This window comes from Musa acuminata, chromosome BXJ2-4 (assembly GCF_036884655.1).
Source record: "Musa acuminata AAA Group cultivar baxijiao chromosome BXJ2-4, Cavendish_Baxijiao_AAA, whole genome shotgun sequence".
Lineage (NCBI taxonomy): Eukaryota > Viridiplantae > Streptophyta > Magnoliopsida > Zingiberales > Musaceae > Musa > Musa acuminata.
Genome location: NC_088341.1, coordinates 6518812 through 6536299, shown reverse-complemented (window position 1 = coordinate 6536299; position 17488 = coordinate 6518812). Strand labels below are relative to the sequence as shown.

Genomic DNA, 17488 nt, shown 5'->3' with positions numbered 1-17488 from the left:
CTAACGATGTCAGTTGAGATAGCTCTCGCGAGCAATGGGTTTTATGGCTAGATGTGTTATTTCAAAAAATTTTAAAATAAAAATATTCTGTACAAAATTATTATTTACATCGTCGTATTATTATTTTACTGATTCGTTCACATTTTTGCTAACCTCAACTTCCCGACTGAAAATTACTTTTAATAAAAATCTCATATAAGTACATCGAACGAGGCAAATATAAAGCGTGTCTCTGCGTATAATCCAGAGAGGTGGGTTCCACAGCAGGCACCGACCGACCGACCAAGCAACCGCCCACCTGTCCCAATTCCACCCACGCCTTTCTCGCCATCGATCCCCCTCGTTCGGAGCCACACACTTGCTTGCATCAGCTTTCATTGGCCGCAACTGCGGGGCCGACGCTAGAATCACCAGTAGGCAAACTCACGCATTCCAAGGCGGGTGCGTTGGGTAGTATATAATGGGCAAGGCAAAAGATTTATGTTTTCTGGCGGTACTTCTTACGCGTCTCACCCACGCATCGCTCTAAGAATCGGACCTTATTCAGCCCATCTTGACTCGACCGGCCCAGAGGAGAAGGAACACCTAATGGTCACTCCCCATTACCTCGTGGCACAAAACTATTGGATCGCAGGTGAGTTCCTTATGATAACATATGTTAAATAATCCTCAGCGTTAAAATTAACAAAAACCCCAATATTAAACTTTCACCAGATGACGTCCCTTAAATGATTTTTTATCTAGGGACACCCCTCTTTCATCGATTTGACGAAAACACCCCTCCCCTTCCCCAGCAAGCTCTGATCATCGTCGACCACTGTCACCCCTTCTCCCATCGCGAGCGACGCCGTCCTCTCCTCCTCCCTCATTGCTCGCGCCGCCTCGCTGCCGACGCCCTCGCCACACGTTGCTGGCACCCTCACAGCCTGCCTAGTGCCCTCGTCGCTTGCCTTTCGACAGTGGTCCGATGAGCGGGGCCAGAGGGCTCCGGTCTTCGATCCTGAGGAAGAGGGAGCGGTGGAGGGCGGCGCAGGTAGCGATCTCCCCATCTTCGATCGCGGGGAAAGTGGAGATGTTGCCGCGGTGGCCGCAGCCTTGCTGAGGGAGGCGGGCGACGAGGGCCCCAACAGTGGAGGCAGCGCGGGCGGCGGGTGAAGAGGAGAAAGGGGAAGGGAGGGGCAGGGGAAGGAATGAGAGGGCGACGCCGCTCGTGATGGGAGAAGGGGTCGACGGAGGCGACGGCGGTCGGCTGAGACGGCGATGGCAATCAGAGGCTTCTGGTGGAGGCGAAGGACATTTTCATCAAATCGATAAAAATGTGGTAACCCAAGTAAAAATCATTTAGGGGAGCATTATCCGATAAAAGCTTAATATTGGGTTTTTTTAAGGTTTTACCCAATAATCCTCGCTGTTGTACTGCCGAATAAACGGTGTCACGTGTGTTCCTGACCTGAGAGTACATGCAGGTGGGATCCCAACGACAGCTTTCAGGCCTTTTTCTCCCTCTGTCACGGTGCAAAGCGAAGAGTATGTACTATAATAATGAGGAGGCTGCTGGATCACTCCTGACCGGCAGTTCGCTATAGTGTTTGAATTGCGTCGAATAGAGTGGACCGTCACCGGTCCCCGTCACAAGGGCTGCTCTCCGGTGGCCCTGCGGTGTCGTAACTGGGGAATCGATTGGGACTTGGATCTCCGGTAGCTGCTCTCGGCCATGGCGACAAGGGCTGGGGAACCAAGTGCCCAACGTGCGGATGTTCTCTGAGACGAGATATCCAGATACAGCCAATATCTAGTGGTGCAGCGACCTGCGCCTATTGCTCGGCGACTCAGCATCAGTTGCCGGATCAACGGTGAAAGAAATGACAGTCAAAAATATATTTGATGAAAGAAAAAAGCACATTTTGGATATTTCATATTTCAATATATGTTCTTATTAAAAATCATTATTTTTTAATCAAAACTCAAGCAATTTAACTTAACCGAATTGATTTCAGCTTTCTTGAATTGAGAAAACACTCTTAACCAGAGTCAATTTCCTTAAATTCCCATCATTCTTGGGCGAATGGTATGATTGGATCATTGATAAGGCATATTTCATATTGTCACGTCACGTCACACCCATACAGGTTCAGAGCTATTTTCCTCCCACGTCGAGTCGGAGCCCGTACGGGAGGGCGTCCTCTCAACAAGTCATGTCCCAGAAAGCTCGAGACGACGTTGCATAGCGTCGTTCCACGCACACCGAGTGACGGTCGTATAAAAGTACAAACTCACCCCTCGGGAGATCAGTCGTCATGCCAAACTCATGTACGACTGATCATCGACCAATAGTATAAAAGCCTTTGACCAGCATCTGACCAAGGGATGGAGAACAAATAAAGAAAAAGAAACCACTGACTTAATCTACAAGAGGCCCAACTTGGGAATCTCCCGACCAAGGCTTGTGTGCAGAAACATGACCACCCCCGAACCGACTCAATCCCTCATTGGAGAGACAACCACCCCGATCCTTGATCCAGCTCCGCCTCAACGCTTCTTCCAATCGACCGAGAGACGTGCTCCTGAACTTTGGTGGCGTTATCTCGACCCCTGTTCCAGCTCAGCCTCGATGCTTCTTCCAACTGACCAAGAGACTTACCTTGAAACGTTAAGATTTCTTGACATCGACCCGAGAATCAAACCGTGCTGACTCCTCAACCATGTGAGTTCACGATCAACCATCATCCCATCAAGTCATCGTCCAACATTGCTGAGGTACCGGAAGCAATACCATAAAAAACTTGACAATGTTGATGAGCAAACGAGGGCAACTCGTCAAATAAATTATTTTATTTTTATTTACACGTTGAAATTTATAGTGACCTTTTCTTGGTGGTACACGAATGTAGCTCGCTCACCCAGGTGACTCCAAGTAAGATCAATCGACTCGAAATCGCTTGATCCATCCAATTTTGCGCAACACAAACGGGACTAACTATGCAATTGGGTTAGTCTGATTCACCAATTCGATTTGGCACAACCATGGTTTTGATACACGTGCCGTGTACGATCACTCATCGGTGGTTCAGGTTTGGTTCAAGCTCGAGTCTAATTTAACGGATGAATCGATGGCAAACAAATGTCGTCGAGCCGGACCGTTATTACCGGGACGCTCTTAAAACCCGACTCTTTTGTAGCCGAGTCACCGAGGACGGGAATCGGGAAAAGACCGTCTTCGTCTTTCCTATTGGAGTTCCTCTTCCTCTTTCCGCGAAACGATCGAATCGTGCGAGTGAGCTCGATCGGACCCTAATCCTTGGGAGCTTCTCAAACCCTCGGCCATGGATGCCAAGGACATCCTCGGACTCCCCAAGAACCCGTTCCCGGCGACCCAGGAGAAGAAACCCCGGCCTCAGAAGGAAACTCAGAGGAAGCCCGATGGCGTTCACCGGGAGGTAAACCATTGCCCCCGCTCTTCTTCCCCTTTCTTCCACTTGGAGTTTGAATTTTGTTGTCCTCCGTCTTGTTGTCTATTTGGTCGCCCCATTTACGAGTTTCTTCTGGAATCTAGGTTTACGCGCTTACAGGAGGAATGGCGCCGTTGATGCCCACGATCGAGGTTTCTCACCTGAAGAAACGACAGAATACGGAGAAGGAGAAGGTAATAAAGCTTAGTCACCTTAGAATAGTTTGATTTTCTTTATTTTTGTTTGATGTTTTAGAAAATTAGGTTAGGGTTTTTATATCAGTACATGCTCTTATCCAGACATCAACTCGAGGGTTTTTGGGATTACACTTTCGTGATAATGGAACTATTTGTTCTCTGTTTACATACCAACAAGATTGGTCACTCTTCTTGCCAGAACTAGGAACGTTTCTTTTTGGTGGCAGATAATCAAGATGCAATATAAGTGGTTGCACGGAGGAATCTGAACTTCTGTAGATTACCATTCGGCTTCAAACATAATGAAATTGTAAAACCATGTAAGGAATAGTTTGGACAAGAACTGAATTGCTAGGAAGATCAGTAAGGTCCTTGGTAGCATGGATATAACCTTGTCCATGCGATGCTCTTTGTTCTGGTAGAAAAATTCTTTGAATATCATTGGCTGGAACTTAGCTTTATAACTCAGAACATCGGATTGTCTTGTTTCCTCCTAACTTGGACCACATACAAGATTGACTCTTATTGTCAGAATATCATGTGAGAACCAAACAACTCAAAATTGTCAAGATCATTTAGTGTCCTTTACATTTGGGATATGTCCTCTTCCTTTTCCCCTCATAGAAGATTTAGCATAAGTATTGTTAATCTGGAATGTTTTTCTTATGGCCGGTTGAAATCAGAGGTTTGAACTCTTCTGCTTGAATGAGTGAACTTTTGGAAACATCATGGTTGATCAGCTTGAATTTGTCATAGGGCTTTTGTTCAGTTGTAGGATTTAGAAAACTTTTTGTTGCTATAATTGGATTAAATCAATTTTCTTTTCATTTTGCAACATGAACTCTGGAGCACCATATGCGCTAAACACTTTCATGTCATTTATCGTCCACTTGTTTGCTTTTCCTTTATATGGTTCTTTGTATCATGGGATGCAAGTGATCAAGTTTAGTACTTCTAACCACAGCTAATTTTTAATTAGAAATTGAAGGGAGCTAGTACCTTAGCTGCTACTTGTATGAACATTAGTGGTTGGTGTTAGTTGAAGGAGATCCAAACTTTTTGTTTCCCATAAAATAATTTCTAACTCTGCTATTGTAATTTGTCTTGATAAATATATATGTTTTTAACTACCTGTGCAGATCTCATGGCAATGGCTTCCTTTTACATCTTCAGCTCGAACAGATAACTTACACCTTTATCATTGGGTATGTTCTTGTGCTTCTTTCAGCATATGATGATTATGGAGTCGGCCTAATGACTTAGTTAATTTTTTCCTTCTATCACTTTGAAATCACTTTTGTTTTCAGGTAAGGGTTGTTAATGGCGTTCCACCAACTGGTGATTACTCATTCGCTAAGTACAACAAGGTAAACCAGTTCTGTTCTTACAGTTCTCTCATATCGAGCATTTTGTTGGATATTTATTGTCACTTAGGAATAACATGTGATTCTTGTCATGTGGATGCAGTCTGTGGATGTTGTCAAGTATACAGATGAGGAATATAAGAAGCATTTGACTGATCCTGTAGGTACTACATACAATTATAATTTAAAATTTAAGTTTTTGCAATATTTGCTGACTAGGGAGATTTTCTTGGAAATTCTAGATCCAGTGTTCACAGGATCTCAATATTTTTATTCAAATAGTATATTTTAAAATTTGTAAAAATTTATACATTTTTTTGTAAAATCAATTTATGGTTATGACATCCTAGTGAAGTCATTGGCTAGATTTTTAGATATTTTACATCTTATGTTATTCATTTCGACTCGTTGACCATAACTAATTGTCTGAAAAGCTATATCAAGCATTTCATTTACTTATGGAAGACTTTCATTTCATTCGATTCGATATTTTTCCATTTGCTAATGCAAGAACTTTCAAGTCACTCATTTTTGTTAAATTTAGGAGGATGATATTTCACATCTCCGGTTCTAAAGGGAGATTAATGATTCAATGCATAATCTATAGTTTCACATAAAGCCACAGTTCATACTTGATACAGATTATCTATATCATTTTATATTCTCTGCTACTTGTAAAGTTCACAATCTATGAATATTGCTGCAGATAATGCTGTTATTATTTGACAAAAAAGTTGAAATCTGTGGAACCTTTTAATAATAAGGATGTTCCAAAATTGATTGTTGTAAATCTTGCATCATTAAGGTTATCGTCAGAGCTTCTTTACTGCATACAGCCTGCAGTAAATCCTAATAATTACCAGCTAGTATTTTGTATACTCTATATTAGCTTGTAATAACTCATGCAAGTGGATCAGATACCACATCTAAACATCCTTAGGTGTGATGAAAAAGATGAATGGTTGATACTTCTGAGTATGCTAATCTTCATGATAAATAAACTGCTGTAGAATTCTAATTTGTTTCCTCATCCTCATCATTGTTTCCCTATCAGCAAAATATTGGAGTCAAAACTCAAAAGTATCTCTAGATGATTTTTCTTTATCTTGATTGATTAGTTGTGAGTCGTTTCATCTCTAGCTTTGATCAAGAGTACAATATTTTCTTAGTTACACCTAATGTTCGTCTGTTACTTGTGGTCTTTCTTTGGACTTGTATATGGTGAAAACTATGTTTCTAAGAAGGTGCGGCTCACTAAATTTCTTATTGTGTTGAAGTTTGTTTCCAAATGCACAGCCACTTTCTCATGAATAGTGTCTGGTTGTTGATCTAGTGATTTAAGATCATAGTTTTGTGGTTGAGACAGCAAGTCAATTTTGCTTGGTCCTTCTGTCATTGTTCATTAACTCAGTAGGAATCCTTATTTCACTTTGAACCATGTGGGATATTATGCTTCATGGGCTTTCAAGTCTTATCTTGTTTGTTAAGCATGGATATATTTAGTTTTGGATTTCCTATATCTTGCACTCATATCCCTCGAAAATATAGGGTTCCACTAGATCAGGAATTCATGTGGATGTGTTCCTAATCTCTATAGTCCTCTTATCTGAAAGATGAAGAGACCAATATAGTAATGAAGAAGCAGCAGCTGAAGTTCATTTAGCTGGTGTCTTGTGTTTAAGGTTGTGTGTGGCATTATGTTCTTTTAATCACAAAGTTGGGTTAACTTCAAAAGTTCACCATTGGTTGAAGTGTTGACTGTTGAATATATATCATTCCCAGATTCATGCCATATGCAAATTATAGTTGGTTAGAATAAAAACATGGGTTGATTTTTAGCTTTCTTTTGTAATGTTCATTTGTGTACCGTAGACATATGAGATTGTTAAATTGAATCTTGTAAATCAACATCTGTTACGTTCCTTTTTCTCACTCCTTGATTATTTATCACATCATAATATGCGTGCCTTTAGAAAGGCTTAGAAGTCAGTTCCTATATGTGTGTTTTATCTGCATTGGCTGAAATGTCATGGCCTTCTAATATCTATTGACCTATCTTTGTTGGCTTTCAGTCTTGTGGTTTCTTTTCCAATTTTGTAGTAGTAGTTGTTTGTCACATTTGTAATGGATATACTACACAAGGGCCAAGCCTGTTTTTTGTATAATCTTAAAGGAACTTATTCTTCCCAAGTTTTATGCTGTTGTGTATGCAAGATCTAATTTCCATCTGATTTAATTAGATGTGGAGCAGGGAAGAAACAGATCAGCTATTTGATTTGTGTGAACGGTTTGATCTCCGCTTCATCATAATAGCTGATAGGTTCCCCTACCCCAGGACCGTGGAGGAACTCAAGAGTCGCTACTATGCTGGTACATCTTTCTTTATGCATGGCTATTGTCTGCAAGTATTCATATTTTGGTTCTCTCTTTAGCTTTTGCTAACATCGTTGGCACCTTTGTGTCAATACTGACGCAATGTGATGTACTTTAGTAACTTATGTACTACATATTCCTTAAGTAACTCGTGTACCATATATACTTAACTAACTTGTGTACTATGTACTTAAGTAACTAGTGTACTATGTTCATTTGGATAATTGGATCAAGAATCTAGGTATAAGTGCCATTATTTTGTAAGATCATGCATTTTGTTGATTGATTAACAAGTTCAGTTATGACACTTTATTGGATGTAAGAACTAAGAACCAGTCACTTTGTTGCAAGATCAACCAACTTTCTTGGGTCTGCATTACAAAGAACATAATACATGAAACTGTTATTGACAAAGGCAGTTATTCATATTATGAAAATTAAAACCTTGATCTGCTTAAATGTTGGGATAGGACTCCCATTACCGTTGTTAAGTTGATCCATGTCAAGGTGGTTCATACAGTTGAATAAGGTGAAGAGAATATTGCTATGAATATGAAGGTAAGTATTCTGAGAGAGTTTTATTTGGCATTGGATTAGTTGAACTGTTAGGTAGCTTTTTGGTTTGGTGATTACTTTAAAAAAAAGGCAGTGAATTGAAGACACCATATGACCAATGGGTTGATTATTTTAATAGAGCCAATATGTGTTGGGTGATGTGTGGTACCAATACTGATTATCATGTACTTCCTGATGGGTCTGATGTCGTTTTGATGATCCAGAGGTACTTTCAGTAAGATAACCAAATTTCCCTCAAAAAAATAAGTGGAGAGCACTTCGAGCCTATTACAGCTTATTACATGTATCAAAATGAAAAATTGTATAGCCTGGTATAAACCTGGTATAACCTTTAAAATTCACCTATCTGGTCATTCTTTTGGAGTTTTAGTTCATCCAGGAATCATCTAGATATGTACTTTGTCGGCTGAACTATGCTTGTTACAATGAGTAGGTGGCTTCTTCCCCAATTTCCAATCTGAACCACTAGTTCTCCTCATTGACTTTCTAAACTGCAGTTTTACTGGAGCAGGAAATAGCCCAACTCCAAAATTTTAGTAGTCTAAGTTAATTAAGACAGTGAGGCTATTTATGTCGAGTAGTTCTGAATAAGTTTCTTGTGTTACTTTTGTTCTGTTATCAAGACGGATGATAACGTTGTTATCATGCATGAGATTGGGAGGATATTCAATGTGGACAAGTTGTTGTTAGGATGTGTCCTTTTTTTATTTATGCTGCCTATTACTATAATCCAGCATGTTCTGTTATACAATTTCAGAAAAAAAAAACAATAATACAAGCCTCCAGCTTTTTTGGTTCTGATAATGTTCAATGTGGACAAGTTGTTGTTAGGATGTGTGCTTCTTTTTCAATTTATGCTGTCTAATACTATAATCCAGCATGTTCTGTTATACAATTTGAGAAAAAAATACAATAATACAAGCCTCCAGCTTTTTTGGTTATGATAATGATCACTAACATTGTCCTTGTTGCAAATGCTGTACTGTGATATGATCAGAAAAAAATCTAGTGATACAAGCCTTTAGCTTTTTGGTTTTCTGCTAATTGGTTGTTGACATCATGTTTGTTGCAAATTCTGCTTAATTTGGAGAAAATTCAGGATTTGTTGTTGGATCCCCTGTGAGATTTATCAAAGTGATAACTTAATTTGCTTTTACTATTGTATTAGTGCAAATATTACTGAACTAGGAAAAAAATAGTTCAGGATCCGTAATTATCTGTGATTTAATCAAATTGTCTTTGATTCTTTGACAACAAAGCTCCATGCATTGTGGTAATAGCTGCAACATTGTAACATTTTTTCACATATAAAGTCAATTCCTGTTCTTCATCTATCCGCAGTGACCCGAGCACTATTACTTGCTAGAGCACCATCTCCTGGTGATGTTTCTGGAAATCCAATTGTTAAGGTATGGCTACATTTTGACAAAATCTGGTGGGATTATACATACGTATGTGTATACATATGCATGCATGTATATATATCTATGCATGTTTATATGTGGTGAGGTTATATTGCCTCCACTGGTGCAAAACTAGAGCAGGTCATTTTGTGATGTATGAGTTGCCTTGCTTTTTTCAACACATAGATGCAGTAATCATCAGTTGACTGCAATGTAAAAGTATAGATCTGCACTGCAAGCAGGCTAAATTATGCTAATGCATATAGCTTATTAGAAAAATAAATAAAGGGGAAATTTGTCATTTATGAATTGCTGCTCGCTCAAAGTTGTACCACTGAGAACATAAACACACATTCCTTTATTAAAAAGCATCAGGTTGATCATAACAGTTTCCCTAGCTGTATAACATATTTTCCTTTGACTTCTTGTTTAGGAACCTTACAATATGACACATGAGGTTGAGAGGAAACGTGCATTATCTGTTGTACTTTCTCAAACAAAACAGCAGGAACAAAGAGATGCAGAGGTACCATTGTTATATGCATTCTGCTGATACATGTTCATGCTTTCCAAGATCTCATGTATATAACATTGGTTCCTTATTCAGATCCTTGCTGAAGCTAAACAAATAATGGAGTCACGCATGGCTAGCAAAGTGAGTATATTGGTCATGGGTGTAATACGTTGATAATCTTCTGGTTGTGTAGCCTAACTTTATTGTTTCTACTTTCTAGTGAAAATTTAATGTAATAAATCTTATTTCTTGTAAAATGAAAGAGCAATTTAATCATGATATACCACTGAACTTTTTCTTGAACCATTAATGAATTTTCATGCTTGTATGTACTGTTTAAGGTAATATATAACTGGAACTGTTGCCTCTCAGGATTAAAGATATTTAATTGAAACTAGCGTATGCATTTCTCTTTCTGTGTTGTTATATTATTGGATGTCTGATCATTTGCAGAACGCAGAAGATGTCGAATTGCCAGTTAACCAAATTGGTAATGAGGGTAGCGAGGCTACTGCTCATGCTGAATCCATATCATTGTTGAACACCAATCATCTGTCCTCTTCGACAGCTGCACCTCCAACAGCCGAGTGTACCTCAACTCCTGCTTCACTTCGAATGGTAGATCCAATTTTCAGCCTGTTTATTCAACTTTGTTATTATATTATATATTTTTTGTTTTTATCTATATTGGCTATTTTTGGCCCTTCCTCTTCATTCCCTTTGTTGCTAGCTGTCATTCTAACATCATTTTGATTCTTGCATATCCAAGAATCACTGTGCTGCATGCTGAAGGCACAATAAATTCCTTGTGTTAACAACACCCTTGCTAGTCATGCACGTATGCACATAACAAGCTTTACATGTGGACATGTTACACACCCATCTATCTACTTTGTGCCTTTACAGTATGGGAAATCCTTGTGCATGTTCAGCTTGTTATGCATGAATGTGTTCTAAAGCGTCTTTACAATATATGCTTGTTCCACATACTGGTTAAAACTGTTTTTCTTTTAACATATATTTCAACAACTGTTTGAATTTATGCCTACCATGAAACATTTCAGATTGACATGCCTAGTGACTAGGGTAAAGGTGCAGCTAGCAGATTTTTTATTTTTATATACTGGAAAAGTGATTTGGTATGTGTTATCTCCAATAACAAGTGATACACAGATAAAGACTTGTCTTGTTGGGACATGATGGCATGCTGGTATTGGACTGTTATGGTACGAATTGCTGCATGGACATTGAGTCACTTGCATGTCTGTCATATGCTGTTTAAGTACCTGCATATGTAATTTGTACAGGCATGGACAATGGCCCATAGGTCAGTGTGCCAGTATCTTTCTAGCATGGGTCAACAAGCCTTGCACTTGCATTGCAATCATTCTATTCGCACCACTAATAATATAAGTAATAGAAGTATAGAACTAATGTTCAGTTGGGAGTATGAAGAAAAGGGTAAAGATAAATCACTGTGACAGGTTTCCATCTCAGATAGGGATGTCAATAGGTCCAGATAACTTGAAATAAAATTTGTAACTCAACCGAAATTTAACATATGGACATATAGGATGCATTAATATTATCTGATTGAACAAATACACATTTCACAGTCCTCAGATTTGCTGCCTGGGAGCTGTACCATAATGAAAGCATTCACAATTTCAATTGCTTTGTGTCTTCTGCCTACTTTATTTCATCATATCAGTTATGATTTTGCCAGTATAGACTTTGTAATTTCATTTGGCAATGGATATGGCTGTTATAATTCATGACTACACTTACCAAGTCTATGAAAATTGTCATTCTGATCATAGTCAACATACTTGAGTTCCCGATCATTGATTTTTTCCTTTGTAGTTGATTATGTACCAGCAGAAACAGTCACCATACATATATTCTTTTCATATCACTCTAAAATTACTTCCACTGGCAAAAAATTTCAGCTTCGTGTATATTTGAGAACACATGCACTTGAGCAAATGGTGCAAGCTGCAAACTCATCTGCTGGTTTGAGGACTATCAAAAGGGTTGATCAGACTCTCCAGGATCTTGGGGTTTGTTTCCTTCTTGGTAGTTATCTAACAGTCTATTTCAAGTTAGAAATTTGGACATGTATGACTGCAAAATTTTGCAATGAAGTAAAATTTGTGTTTGTATTGTTTTCGTACAATCTCAGATTTAAATTCTGCAGTGTTTTTTTTTTTTTGAAGGTTCATCTGAAACCAAAGGTCCCAACTAAATCAGTTTGTGCAGAACACCTTGAGTTGCGAAAAGAAATACTTACACTTCTCAACCTGCAAAAACAGGTACTCACTAACTACTGATTTATTTTCTAGTACTCCATGCCTTTAAAGAGATTCAGACAACAGTTAAACCTTAAAAGAAATTATGCTTCTGTCACATATTTAATAATTAATTTGATCACTATACTGGTTAGAAATATTATTCTGGTTTCCTACTATAGACAATTGACCCGTAGCATGCATATGTTTAGTTTACTGTTTGTTTGGTATATATAGTTTATATCATATTCAGGTTAATGATTGGTTTGACCCTGATAGTGTCTCTCAGCTCTTGGTTCTCTCTTCAATTCGTGACAGATATGCAAAACAAGTATCCCTTATCAATCAATTGTTACTAAAACTTAAAGTTGATTGGTGGGGTTTTTGCCAAATAATTTTAGTTTAATAATCTTTTATATATAGTAAGCAAACCAATCAACTACTTTGTGCTACAAGATCGAAGAAAAAGTCTTTTAAATCAGCAGGTTTTACTTATTTGTCTGTCTAAAATATCAAAAAAGTGCTTGCTACATTATTCTGAGACTTCCATATATTCACTAAAATTTGTTCTTTCATGGAGACAAAAAGGTAGGTATTGGTATTCGGTAGGAAATGGGAGCAATCATATCTGAGCAAAGGTGCTCGTCTAATTGGAATCAAAATGCATTCTATGATATTTGGATAGAATTACATATATGAAACAATGCACTACATGTGCAGATAGGAACCCAGTAGATGCTATAAGTTTGCTGCTCAAACATTTCAGGCTTCAATATATACAAGTCTAGTAGTCTAGTGGTGTTCAGTGATTTAAAAAGCGTTAGGCGCCAAAAGGCACCAAGGTCCAAAAACGCCCGAGGCGCTAGGCGCTCGCCCGAGCGAAGCGAGGCGCTAAAATATAAAAATATATAATATAATTAATAAATATAATTATTTAAAATTTTAAATAAAAATATGCTATTAAATTAAGAAAATCTATTAACAGTATTGAAAATTAATCATTTCAAATAAACTTAATATTACTGTATACTGAGCCTGCTGACTGAGAAACGAGGAAGCAGCGGCGAGCGGCGACAGTGGCAGCGGTGAGCGGCGAGCAACGACAGCGGCAGCGGGAAAGGGAGCGGGAGCGACGAGTAGCGGGAGGCGCGAGCGGCGACAGCGATAGCGTTTGCGAGCAGCGACAGCGGCGAGCAGCGGGAAGCGCGAGCGGCGACAGAGGCAGCGTTTGCGAGCAGCGGCGAGTAGCAGTAGCGGGAGGCGCGCGACGACAGAGGCAGCGAGCAGCGAGATCGGGATCAGGATCGGGATCGGGAGTGGCAGCGGGTTAGGGTTGGGTAAGGGTTATATCGGTTTAGTTGGTTCGATTGAACCAACTAACTAACCAAACCAGGACCGAACCAGACCTAAAATCCTGGTTCGGTCGCCTTGGTTTACCCAGGCGCTCGCCCGAAGCGCCTGGGCTCGGGCGAGCGCCCAGGCGGCGCCTGTTTGAAGCGCGCCGCCTAGGAGATTAGCGAGGCGCTCGGACCTCGCCCGAGCGCCTAGGCGAGCGCCCGAGCGCCTTTTTCAATCACTGGTGGTGTTGTACCTAACTTAGTGTAGGTTGTGCATCTAACTTTTAACACCTCATTATACAAACTTTTAACACCTAAAACGTGAGCCTGGTGGTGGTGTACCTGACTTATTTATAGGTTGAGATATGTAAATCTTATTCTACAAATTTTGTACCTGACTCTCTTATTTTAGGTCAACAGTTTGAAATCTTATCCTACACATTCCCACTTAAAACATTAGTATGGTGGTATTGACCCTGATTCTGGCTTGAGAGTTTGAAAGTCCGTTAGTCTAGTGATAGTGATGGTGTATCTGATTTATTCTAGGTTAAGCGTCATGAATCTCATCCTATATAAGGTCTTGGGATCAAAATATACTTCAGTCACTTAGTTTTTGCCAAATATATTTGCACACAAGTAATATTTGTCTCAGTGTATGGATCAAATTACATATTCAGTAAATGCATAATCAACTGGACTACATGTGCAGATAAGGGGGTGTCAATGAAGCTTGCTAACCTGAAAACACCAACCAAATACTAGATGTGGACCCTATACCCTACCCAAATTTGAAAAATATCGGATGTGGATCCACACTTGTGATTATGTGATTATCTATCGAGTTTTGTTCTGGGTCTTATGCGACCAGCTGTAACACCCCTATGCTGAGATATGCAATTGCATCAATTTTTTCATGTATAATGTGTCTTTTGGAGGAGTATCCTAAACCTTTCTCTTTTTAATTTTGGATCCTCGCTTTTTATAAAAATTGAAGACTGCGGCAAACTGACCATGTCCAAGATATCTAGGATAATAAGAGCACTGAGATGAGAAAAATATATAAATTGCCTTGGCCAAGTTTATGTCAGTGAACAAACTTGTTATGTTAAATGGATAAGACAATTTTGTTTTGGCTAATTTCATGACAGAACATATTAGCTATTACTGTATAAAGAAAGTTCAATCTATGATAGAACATAGTCAGGTTGGAGAGTGCTATATAAATAAATGTCTTTTTGCAAGGATGTTTGACATCAAATACACCTCTTATGCTCAATGCAATAGCATAGCCTTTTGTTTGGTTTTTAATTCTCTTGCTTGGTCTAATAGTTGCAAAATAGAGAGGCTGAAGCTTCAGTGAACCGAGACAATTCGTATGCTGAAACACCAAGCACTCCTAAGGTAAATGCTTTACTTCTACTGTTTTCCTACCATCTATGGTAGTCTTTGACATCTTCCAACTATTTAGTGGTGAGATTTGAGTCTTCTACGTATCCATTTGCTACCATACAATTAGTCTGGAGGCATGACCACATTCGAAATTTGTCATTTGTTTATATAAAAACAAATATTATCTGATTGGTTTTTTACTGTCACAGCGTTCTTTCCGGGGAGATGTTGAACGATCACTTGTCCCTGATTCTGCTGGGTTTGGAGGTAGACAAAAGCAAGCTAATATTCTTTATTTAATTGAGCTCTTTCTTTATTTTTGCCAAAAAGTAAAACAGAGTATAGCCTTTAAATGGTGTTATTATCAAATGTTTGACAGGTGACAGAGTGGGGAAACGCGACCACAAGCGGAAGGTTAGTTATTAAAAATTCTATAATGATTATTTTGCCTACATTCTAGGGTGAAATCGGATAAAGATCAAAATTTCCACTATCCAATCTGTTTTCTCCAACCTCTTTCTCAACTGTGATGTTTTCATTGTATGCATAATGTACCTACTTTTACCTACAGTATCTGAGATATGTTTTTTTAATGTTTTTTTAATTTGCTTTCAAGGCTCCTGGAAGATTCACTGATGCACCACCGTCACCACCACAATCTAAAAGGCCTAGGAAATTGAAGTCTTCCGATGGATGATGATATCCAGGGTGATCCAATCACAACTGTTGTCTTTCTACAGCACTCCTGTTAGTAGTTAGTTGTACAGACTGGGTTTTCCCATGACAAAATTGCTGATTGTGTAATTTGGCTAATGTGAAGTTCCAAATTGGATTTTTCTTGGCTGGCACAGAGGCTAGTAAGATCTAACAGAGGAAGATCCATGTTTCAAAGCTCCTGGTGGCAAAAGTCTTGGCGAAGCTTCTTGCCTAACCTGAGAGCTGAGAATGTACCTATTGCAGCTGATGGTGTACCTTTGATTGATCGTGAATCCTTTTTGGTTTGCATTTGGTTCCTCGCACCCTGAAGCCACCACTGTTACCGTTTAGTTTAAATTTTGAGTCCATGGTTCTCTTGTATATAGTGGGAAAGAATTGTTGCCTCCCATTACTACTATATCTCTCGGATTCTGCCGTTGCACTTTTTTTCTAAATTATTTGCTCTCAAATGCCTCTGGCCTTAAATGTTCGAGTTCGCATGATGACAATCTGGATGGCCTGTATCGGGTCGGTGCACATCGTATCCTCACACGGCCCTGCATCATCAGGTCACTAAATTGTCTCTCAGAAAGATTGCCGAATTGTAGCTGATGTGGCCAGCGACATCGGCTCGGCTTGGAGATGGACGAGCGGCGATGACACAAACGACGGACGCAAGCCAGAGCCTCTTTCCTCTCTGCTTCTTGTTAAGAACGGGATTCTACATAATAAATCGCTAATTTGCATCTGAACGCCCATTTCCCGTCTTAGGCTGTGCTGTGGTCCAGATTGACTCTTGTTTGCATACGAAAGATCACGCCTCACGTAAGCGTAATATCCCATCCTACGTATGCGTGCATATGTATAAGCACACGGTATAAGAATCCTATGGTGAAATAGCATGCCAACTGCGTACGACAATTGCCATCGCGCTTAAGATGGAGGGTTCAAATCTTCCGGCGACGCTTTGTGCGTCCATTGCTTATCCACAAAATAATAATAATAATAATAATAATAAATGCAAAGCTCGTGGCAAAAGCTGTCCACGACGACACCCGGATGGCGCGTCATCGGCAGAATATGATCATCTTTGGATGATACGGTTCCAGCTGCTGTGCTTTTCTCCTTCTTTGTGGCCGAAGATGTCATCGAATGGCATCCAAACAGGCATCATCTTCTTACTCGTTCCCTGCGCATCACCCATCTCTAAAACTTTAACTTCTAATTAAAGATGAAATGCAAGCAATTTTCAAAATCTGGTTCTTGTTTCCCTGCCCTTTTTTTTCTCTCTCCTTTCTTCTTCTTTACTCATCTCCACTTACGTCAGTGCACTGCCCCCGCGCCCTTATGAATCATCACCTCTCTTCTACGGTGCTATCCAGAAGTTGTTGATCCGTCTGTGATACTATCAAACACTTATAGCTTCATCAATCGGATGCAATCTCTCGAGTCTTAAAATCCATAAAAGGGTTGCATCATCCAAATGGAGAGCAACCACCCAGCTAGATGTTATGGGCTCGGATTGAGGTCATCATAAAAAAAATGAACTCATGCGATTACTTAAAAAAGATAGTTGACAGGATCATAAATTTGTGATTTAAGAAATACCAACACCATCTACTAAATTCTATATTAGGTGCTCGATCACACAAATGCTATGGCGTTATTCATCGTATTAAATATTTTTTTCCTCAAATCCATCGTATTAATAATGCAATGAATTAGATTCTATCCTGAGTACCACCGCACATTTCAGTCGGATGAGATTTTAATATCTGAGAAGTCTCACTTCTATGTTACGATCCAGGAATAAAATTTGGCATCTGAAGACAAATAACAAGAACAGTGCAAAGTAATATCAACCTGATAGATTATTATTTTTTGTTATTCTCTAAAATGTAC

At 39.3% G+C, this 17488-nt stretch overlaps 1 protein-coding gene across 2 annotated transcripts; it reads left to right on the top strand.

The window, feature by feature from the left end:
- Positions 1 to 3189: 3189 nt before the first annotated feature.
- LOC135609725 (SWR1-complex protein 4-like) lies at positions 3190 to 15895 on the top strand. 2 transcript variants are annotated; one of them, XR_010485854.1, is made up of 17 exons: positions 3190 to 3437; positions 3554 to 3643; positions 4786 to 4851; positions 4954 to 5013; positions 5114 to 5170; positions 7251 to 7380; positions 9301 to 9368; positions 9796 to 9888; positions 9970 to 10017; positions 10330 to 10494; positions 11826 to 11936; positions 12093 to 12188; positions 14831 to 14902; positions 15100 to 15157; positions 15270 to 15304; positions 15507 to 15637; positions 15742 to 15895. XR_010485854.1 is itself a non-coding variant. In XM_065103283.1 (16 exons), exons 1-16 carry the CDS (start codon positions 3324 to 3326, stop codon positions 15585 to 15587), a joined length of 1344 nt encoding a protein of 447 aa, XP_064959355.1. In that variant the 5' UTR covers positions 3190 to 3323; the 3' UTR covers positions 15588 to 15895. The 2 variants fall into 2 exon arrangements, 1 of the variants encoding a protein (XP_064959355.1); XM_065103283.1 differs by having other exon boundaries at positions 15507 to 15895.
- Positions 15896 to 17488: the final 1593 nt, after the last annotated feature.

What these genes read in the sequence shown, in the direction of transcription:
- LOC135609725 (XM_065103283.1), top strand. Translation starts at nt 3,324, where the DNA reads ATGGATGCCAAGGACATCCTCGGACTCCCCAAGAACCCGTTCCCGGCG. An exon ending in AGAATACGGAGAAGGAGAAG is followed by an intron (nt 3,644 to 4,785) that starts GTAATAAAGCTT and finishes CTACCTGTGCAG; the next exon opens with ATCTCATGGCAATGGCTTCC. An exon ending in AAACACCAAGCACTCCTAAG is followed by an intron (nt 14,903 to 15,099) that starts GTAAATGCTTTA and finishes TTACTGTCACAG; the next exon opens with CGTTCTTTCCGGGGAGATGT.